This window comes from Belonocnema kinseyi, chromosome 2 (assembly GCF_010883055.1).
Source record: "Belonocnema kinseyi isolate 2016_QV_RU_SX_M_011 chromosome 2, B_treatae_v1, whole genome shotgun sequence".
NCBI lineage: Eukaryota > Metazoa > Arthropoda > Insecta > Hymenoptera > Cynipidae > Belonocnema > Belonocnema kinseyi.
Genome location: NC_046658.1, coordinates 14871275 through 14880977, shown reverse-complemented (window position 1 = coordinate 14880977; position 9703 = coordinate 14871275). Strand labels below are relative to the sequence as shown.

Genomic DNA, 9703 nt, shown 5'->3' with positions numbered 1-9703 from the left:
CACCGAGACTCTTCCAGAGTGCGAGGCGGGAATCGAACCCGCAAGCCGAAGGAGTGGGTCCAAAGCCTACGCTTTATCCCCCACGACCATCGTCCCACTTTAACCAGATTTACTATCTCATCTGGAAAACATCGCGTGACAACTAACAGCGTCACCTTTCAGTAAGGTGTCTTAGAGGGCGACACCATAAGCCCACTCCTCTTTTGCCTTACATTATTACCACTATCTCTCGAACTTCGCATTTCCGAAGGGTACTTTTGCGGCAAACGTGGAGATCGAAAATGTAAGGTTACTTATGTATTTTACATAAATGATCTTAATATCGCTCCTAAAAATAAAGAGCGAGTACATCTAGATCTAGAGATTGTCAAGGAATACTCTAAGGATATTGGAATGCATTTTCGGCTAAAAGAATGCGCCAAGGTTTATTTAGAGCGAAAAAATCTCAAAGGCATCCCCGACGACCCTGAAATCCTCGATGGAAGCGCTTTACGACACCTTCGCGCTGAGAGACGTATACATACCTGGGCGTGCCACATATCCGCATTCAGGATGTGAGATTTATAAAGGATTTGATCGTTCGAACTGTCGGTGAGGAACAAAGTATCTGCAACGAACATGCTATTCACTTGGAGTAGTTCCATGGACGAATGATGAGCTCAGATTCCTTGATACCGGGACACGAGAAGTTATGCACATGAACAAAAGCATGCACCTTAAGTTTTCTGTTCCGCGACTTTACATCTTACGCCGTCAAGGTGGTCGCAGAATACTAAATCTTGAGTGTCATTACAACAGGATTATTCTAGGTACAAGAACAGGTGGGCGAAGGAGCGTTTCCGTGTAGAGCGGCGGAGGAAGCTGCTGAAACATTTTACCTTCACTTCTATATCAGGGGTGAGCAAAATGCTTCAAATCTTATCTATCTCAAGTCCTCACTCCTGAAAGCCCGATTTAAGAAAGCACAGGAGAAAAACTTCAGTAAATAGCTTCTCGACAAGAGGATGCACGGTCTGTTCCACAGAAATGTGGAGGATCAGTCGATAACATGTGAGCTTACGTTTACGTTCCTTAAATCGCCCGGATGGAAGTCAGGTACGGTTTTGTCATGTCAAGGCGGTGTTATTTCCACTTTAACATAGCGACGCCACTTTTTCATCCAAGATATTCCCGAAGATAGTTGCAGAGCGTGTCATGCACACCGCAAGCATCTAGGACACATAATATCTAGTTGTATAACTCATGCAGGAATAACCTACATCCAAAGGCAAAATGCGATACTAAGAGTGCCTAATTACCATCTCTGTCACTTTTATGGCACTAGCCTTAATACCGCACCACTAAATGCTCCCAAAGAAATCGAGTCAATTGTCGAGAATGCAAATAGCCGCATATACTGTAACTTCATATTCTCGCTAATTGTTTCTGTTACGCACTCACGGCCTGACACAGTTCTCCTTGACATCGAGAAACGAACCATGTTTGTTATCGAATTTTCGGCACCAGCTGACTAAAACATCATAGTCAAGGTTATACATAGCGACGGTTATACCAGCAATATTCTTATAAGCTAATCGTCCATAGTATCAGCGATCGTGGAGGTGCCAAGCTTTCACCGAATCATAACCTCAAAAGCATCCCTGCGTGTCAACGAGATGCTAAGACTCTTGCGGGAAAAATGCAGAAGGCGGTCCTCCTTGGGTCATTTCGTGTCCTCGGGGTATACGAGAGTTTTGCGGGATTATCGTATTAAGTCCGTAACAGATGGTAACCACCTGTCCAACGGTATATCTGCGTTATTTATTTAGAAAACGGTATGTCTTTCATTATTGATCACCATGAGTAATTATTACAAATTATTATTAAAAACAGTTACCTTTTATATTTTGAATTATATTATAGATTTCTAGGTTCAATGCTAAGAAATATCAAGACACAGGAATTCGCGAGGCCCATTCACTATGCACTAGCCCAGGATTTATGTGATCAATCAATTTAAAAAAAGTGGTCGGCCGAGGAACTATTTTCCATCCTATTCATACTAACCGATTCATTTTCATTAAAATGTCTCAATTTTCATGTATTTGCTTAGCAATGCTAGGATATGTTTTTTTTAGTGTTCTAAGTTATTTTCCACGCATAAGACACGTGAAACACGTCTCCATGCAAAATATGAAATTCTTAAACCTAATAGTTTTTGCGCTTGGTAAGGTAACGGGCAATCATTTTACGCACTGCATTAGGGTTTTCCTACGAAACCCTAAAAACTAGGAATTCAATCTTTTGAAAAGTTCCAATGCTAATCCGGAGTCGTTTACAATGAAAGCAATTAAGAAACAGAATCCTTTTAAAATTTCTGTATTTTTAATCAACTTTTTAAATGGTAGTTATTTTTATTTCAATTAATTTGTAATTAATTGTGTGGTTATCTGAATTTTCGACGATTATCCTCATCTCTGTTTTGAAGTCCTAGATTTAGTTTAAAACGAGAAATCGCTTTAAATCATATTTTAGCCTGTTGAGTTTAGTCTCTTCAAGCCGTAGTTGATGGATCAATACGGTTTTTAATTTCAACTTACGATCCTGCTGTACGTAAAAATATAGTACTTATGTATTTGTATTAAAATCCCCAAATTGCTTTGTTTGATAAATATTGAACCATGGAGTAATATTTAACGCCATAAAAAAAGGATTAAACCCAATCACTTTCAATATCTTTTTTTAGATAATTTAAACAGTTTAATCTTTGATAGACCAAGTTAAAGGAATCAAGTTTAGTTCTAAAACTTGTAATAGAATTTCTACTGGGAAACGGCCTCGCGCGGTCTTGCTTGGGCCTATGTTATCTCCACATTGTTGTGTCACAGACCCAAACGCTAATTCGATGTTATCTTGTGTCCCGAGTTTCTCTCATTTAAGAGCCTTATCCTGGAGGAAGGTTACTGGCCATCGCCCAGGGGGACCTCTATCATCACCGACGTGGACATCGAAACACTTTCTACACCTTATCACCATCAACGGTTGTAGCATCCCTGCTACAAAGTTATCTTCTAAATCTTATAGTTCGTAAGTTATAGAATAAAATTGAATATCGCTCAATTTCCGTGGATTAGTTTGAACCCTTTAAAATTTAGTTGGACATTATTTTTTAGAAAGTTTAAACTCACGAGATACATTGTAAAAATTTAAGAGCTACTCTTCAACATTGGCAAAAGAAGTTTGAAAAGTTTTCATAATTAACTAGACATTGAAATTTGTACTATTAGTCGGATATTTCGTCACACTGTTAAAATAATTTCTTTATCTTAACCTTACTTTTCGAAAAAATATGATAAAGTTTAATAATAAAGAACCATTTTTATCTCCTGTCGATAAAATTATGAGCAATTAAATAGTATTTATGGAAAATGTATTAGAGTAAAATAAAGTATGTTTAGGTACTGCATTTTGGTAGGAACTTCACTGAAAATTGTTTCATATTTTTTTTGAACCTCGACATTTTTTGAACGCTCGAACTTTTTTTATACATAAAATATCGGTCTCAAACTTTGAAAAATGCAAGAGCCGAAAGAAAACTACGTTTAAGTACAAAGCTTAATAATAAAAGATGTAAAAAAAATTTTCAACTATCAATTACATCGGCATCAGCCAGTAACGTTGTGCACGAAAATACGAATCCTCTAGAGCCTCGTCTAGTGGCCGTCAGGATTCGTATTTTCATGTGCAACGTTACCGGCTGATGCCGATGGAATTGATAGTTGAAATATATGTTTTTTACATCTTTTATTATTAAAATTTGTACTTAAACGTAGTTTTCTTTCGGCTCTTGCATTTCTCAAAGTTTGAGAACGATATTTTATGTATAAAAAAAGTGCGAACGTTCAAAAAATGTTGAGGTTCAGAAAAAAAATAAAATAATTTTCAGTGAAGTTCCTACCAAAAATGCAGTACCTAAACGTACTTTATTGTACTTTAATACATTTTCCAAAGTTTCAGCTCGATATTTTATTTACAAAAAAAGTTCTTAGGTTCAAAAAAAGATTGAGTGAACTGATAAAGTGAGGTCGGTAATATAAGTATTTATCTGTGTCACATGCCCTTAACGTTATTTTCTTTTTAAATATACAAATAATATACATACCGATAATACCAGATATTTTCCTTTGGTTTATTTTTAGGTACAAACGTAGGCCGTTTTTCACTTAATCGTATAACTCCAGTAATTTCGTGGACGCCTTCAATCTGACCCAATAACCTTTTTGTAGCATCTCTATATTGTCCTGGTACCCAACCACGATTTACTAAAATTGTTAGGCTGTAACAGAATTACATAGAAAAAGAAATTACGAACATTTTCTTCATAATTTTTTCCTTGAAAATTAGAAAAGATTGAAGTTTAGACGGTGATACATTAAAGACCCACAAAGTCACGTGCGCGTAGTAAGATAATTATGTTACAAATGCGGTAGTTTGTAATTGGTATCGGTAATTGGTTATCGATACTAAAACCAGAACCCATTTAAGATATATGGAGTTATCCGAATTATATTTAGGTGTTTCTTTACATTTTATTTTATGGTGTTAATTCCATAAATTTTCCTTCTAACCACACCCACGCATACGCATACCATTTTTTATAAAATTTATATTGAAAATTCGACAGTATGGTGACTGTAAAGTGCGTAAGTTGCATAATAATATATTATATACTTAGGAGTGTAACAAAGATATGATTTACAAGTTTACCAAGTCTGAAATTCGAGGTTAGGTTAATTCGTTCTATATTACAGGCCAACACATTTTCACACCCACAGACCGGACCTGGTGCACCCAAAGAAATTTGATGCGCTAAATCCGAATCTGAACTCAGAATTGCTCCATCACTCTAGGTTTCCGAGATATCCTAACCTAGAAGTGCCAAAAAAACACGATTTTTCGCTATGTTTGAGCTTTGCTCACATCTGGGTAAGGCATCAGAAAGCTACACTCTTACAATTTTCTACATGAAAACCACTACCCACTTTATCGAAACGGATTTTTACAAGTCGAGACATCTTTCTTTGAATTTTAGAAAATTCAAGTTTCAGATGATACTGATTTACATGAAAAAATATCTGCGAGGTTTAACAATAAACTCTCATTTGATTTTCTGCGTGTAAAGTCTATTTTGTCATGTGATACGTCCAGATGGCACTTTACACGTGTAGCATTCCAAAAATTCAAAATGACGGATATAGTTAGCGTCGAATTATAAACAGCAAGCTATCAAATATCGCATAACATAATATAAAACATGGATCGAACTCACATTTAATGTGTACTGAATCTGAAAAATCTTAAGGATAGCTTTGGCAGAAAATAACCTAAAACACTTATGGAAAACCATATGTGGCAATATATTTGTACCATTGTGATAATCAGACCTAATATGCTAGACTGCCAACATAATATCATTACCAGGTAAATCCCAAATGCTACAGCAACATTAAATCAAGAACACAATAACCTGCAAGCCCTAAACCCCAGGAAGGTTAACCCGAGATCGCAAAAACCTACAAGCCTTGAACCCGAGAAAGGTTAACACAAGAACACAAAAACTCCATAAGCCACCGGCACAATAGTCGCATTACCCCCAGATAAGAAAACCAGAGAACAGTTACTTCTGAACCCCAGAAAAGTCATGCCCCGGACGCAGGACCCTATATTTCGTCAACATGATAACCCCCAGACAGGTTGATCCAAGATCTTTGCAGACTTCCACTCTCGTGGCAGAATAACGTGTAAGCTGACTACTCGGGCCTTTTTTGCTTATGCGAACGATCACGTTTCTATTCTATTGATCGATTGAGACTTTTTCGTTTACGGTCATTTGAGTTATCATTTCTCTTCAATGACCAGCAATAGTCTGCCATCAATTTCTCATCCCAGCGACCTTGGTAATGTCGCTCTCAAAATTGAAACCTTGGTAGAACCTTTCACCCATCTCCTCGCTAAATGCTCCGACCTTTTTGGGAAAGTAGTCCAAATGAGAAAATAAGCAATGTATTTTTAAGCTCGTCCGACATCCTAATTTTTTGAAGTTTGTTAACATAGTAGATACTATAGTTTTGAAATTTTTTTCAGCATTATTCCCCAACAAGTTTTCACAGACACACATCTAATGCTTTGACAAATTGTTTCATCAATCCCAATTTGATATGAAGCGGTGGTAGCAAAACCTTTTCTCTTTCAACAAGGCTTTCATTCAAAACATTATGTGAACCAATTTTCCACTCTGATCTCATTGCCCAATCTTTTTTCGTCCAATGTTGATCGCGGGCTCTACTATCCCACAGACAGAAAAAACATGGATTCTTTGCATTTCCTCACTGTAAGTCAGTTAAAATATTGGTTATCTTGAAATCACCGAAAACGTACTAATTGTGAGATTTGTAGTCCAATTTCAAATTTTCTGTAGTCTCATATGATTCTTTCAAAACGGTAGAATCACCTAGCGGAAATGCAGCATATTTATTTCCTTTGCGCAATAACTCAGCTTTGAGATTTTCAGTGGAAGAAGTGATAAACAGCCGCCAGTCCTCTGGTTTGAACTCCCCTATTACACACAAAGTAATTAGACCTTTCACGTCATTACAAAACACAACGGAATTTTCCATAGAAAAAAATGGCTAAAATTCCCTTTCTCTATTTCTGTAGCTAGTGATTTTAGTTTCAGGTAGTAACAAATTTTTTTCGTGTAGTCTTGAAGCCAATAATTCAGCTTGGTATTCAGGAAGACTCAAATCGCTATCGAGATCATCTAAATTATTTTTATTGTAAAGTTGAGGATTTCCATTATGAGCTTTATCCTTACATTCATCATCATCATCCATCATCCATCATCCATCATCCATCATCCATCATCCATCATCATCATCATCATCATCATCATCATCATCATCGGACTTTTCACTCTCAGCACAATGTATAACAGGCTCAACATCCATAATATGTGAGCTCGATGGAATGACAGGATTGTGAGATCTTTCAATGAGACCTCTCTTTGATGTCATGACTTTTGAACTCACGCCACATGACTGGCTCAATAACAACCTCTGTTTTAATATTTTCCCAGTGATTCAAATTCCAGCGACAAGAATTACAAATAGATGTTGGAACCCAATTCTTATAGTAGTTGTGCATAACTTTATTGTAACATTCTCATATTTTTTGCTTGATAATATCAGTGAGCCGTCTTCGATCTTTTCCAATCTCGTATTTACCACAGAGATAACAGAATTTATCAAGTTTATTGATACAAGGAGTACAAAAATACAATGTAAAAAGCTATTAAGAGAGCACACTTATGCAGAAAAAGATATAAATGACAGAAATACTATTATAGAATAAACTGCTATTAGTACAAATTATGTCGGGTAAAAAGACTCGCAAACTATCCTGAAAAGGACAGTCGGAGAAAGAATAGCCGCTGGAGACAAACACCTGGAAATATTCCTCGTCAACTATTCTGAAGAGGACTTTCGGAGAGAGAATAGCCGCGGGAGACAAACACCTGAAATTTCCTTGCCAACTATCCTGAAAAGGAATGTCGGAGAGAGAATATCCGCTGGAGACAAACACCTGAATTATTCTTCGCCAACTATTCCGAAGAGGACTGTTGGACAGAGAATAGCCGCTGGAGACAAACACTTGAATTATTTCTCGCCAAGTATTCTGAAGAGGACTGTCGGACAGAGAATAGCCGCTGGAGACAAACGTCTGAATTATTCCTCGCAAACTATTCTGAAGAGAACTGTCGGAGATAGAATAACCGCTGGAGACAAACACCTGAAATATTCCTCGCCAACTATCCTGAGAAGGAATGTCGGAGAGAGAATAGCCGCTGGAGATAAAAGCCTGAATTATTCCTCGCCAACTATTCTGAAGAGTTCTGTCGGACAGAGAATAGCAGCTGGAGACAAACACCTGAAAATATTTCTCGCCAACTATTCTGAAGAGGACTGTCGGACAGAGAATAGCCGCTGGAGACAAACACCTGAATTATTCCTCACCAACTATTCTGAAGACGACTGTCGAACAGAGAATAGCCGCTAGGAGTGCTGTTGTGTTGTATTCTTGGCTCAATCTTCCTGGGGTTCAAGGCTTGCAAGTTGTTGCGATTTCGGGCTAAACTTCCTGGGGTCTAGGGCTTGCAAGTTATTTTGTTCTTGGTTTATCTTCCTCGGGTTTAAGGCTTGCAGGTTATTGCGATCTCGGGTTATCCTTCCTGGGGCTTAGGGCTTGCAGGTTATTGTGTTCTTGATTTAACTTTTCTGTAGCATTTGGGATTTACCTGGCATCGATATTATGTTGTCAGTCTAGCATATTAGGTCTGTTTATCGCAATGGTACAAATATATTGCCACATACGGTTTTGCATAAGTATTTTAGGTTATTTTCTGTCAAAGCTATCCTTAAGATTTTTCAGATTCAACACACATTAAATGTCGTCGCTAACTATATCCGCCATTTTGATATTTTTGAATGCTACACGTGTATAGTGCGGATGACGGATGCGGATGATGATTCTATTGGAGCAATAGGGCGAAGCCTCCTGACCACAACTAAAGTCAGCTCAAAATTATTTGAATTTAACATGAATGACAGATAAAATGTAATGAAAGTTATGATTGAACAAATCAGGTGAGCAATTCTTATTTTTTTCGTCAATAAGTCAAATAGTGAAATAATAAAGTATAACATAAACTTTATATGTATTTGAAAAAAATTTAGATATCTGATTATAGAGAATTAATGTTTGATATTTTGAATTTTATGATTTTTTAAATATTATAAAATAACTGAAATTTTTGACAAAGGAAAAGTTTTAAATTCAAAATGGCACCTGGAAGTTTAATTTTTTAGTAAATGAATAAACGAAATAATTCGATAAAATAAAAAATGTACTGGATAGGTTCATTGGCAGATCAAAGGCAGTATTTTGGTTCAGTAATGCGACATGTACTTTAAAAAACAAATTTAAGAACATCAAATCATGATTTATAATGGACAGGTATATGGTTCTCAAACGGTTAAAACAAGTAAAATAGAAATTGTCCTTGGAAAAGGTTTAAAAAAGAACATTCTTCCACACAGTTTAACAAGAAAAGATAACGCTTAAAACTGTATCATAAGCAAAATTGTATTTAATATAAAAAATAAAAATTCGAATTCGCATGTGCAACCGTAAAAAAGTGTTATTGATATTGAGCGCAATTGAACCACCGCATCGTAGAAAGAGATATAAAATATTTCTAAATGAGTGGGGAGGTCCCCTAACGTGATTCAAGCCTAAGAAAGAAACCACACTGAAAGCAGAACCATTTCTTTCAGCGCTCACACTCTTATTTACACAAATACACTCCTTTTTACACTTTTAATCCGTTAGTTACCTATAAGATACATTTCCCTCGTGATCATGAAGGTTTCGGGACCGAACCAATTTTTTCGTCATTCTGGCGTTCTTATTATTTCGCCAATAACAGTCGAGAAATTCTTCGCCATGTCTTACAAGAGTTAACTACCGCCCATTAGCATATTTTACTCGTGGCATTATTCGAATCACACATTTTGCCACAATATTCCCTTGTTTGGGATTTAAGTGATAATTTAGTCGTTAACACTCATATCTTCACACAATAGTCGCATAACAAATCATAATAAAT

At 36.5% G+C, this 9703-nt stretch overlaps 1 protein-coding gene across 2 annotated transcripts in view; it reads right to left on the bottom strand.

The window, feature by feature from the left end:
* The window catches only part of LOC117168046 (surfeit locus protein 1), a 136340-nt gene that overhangs the window by 38094 nt on the left and 88543 nt on the right, over positions 1-9703 (bottom strand). For both annotated transcript variants that reach the window (XM_033353389.1, XM_033353388.1), the window contains exon 4: positions 4142-4315. In XM_033353389.1, coding sequence (XP_033209280.1) covers positions 4142-4315 — 174 coding nt within the window. The remainder of the gene's footprint in view (positions 1-4141; positions 4316-9703) is intronic.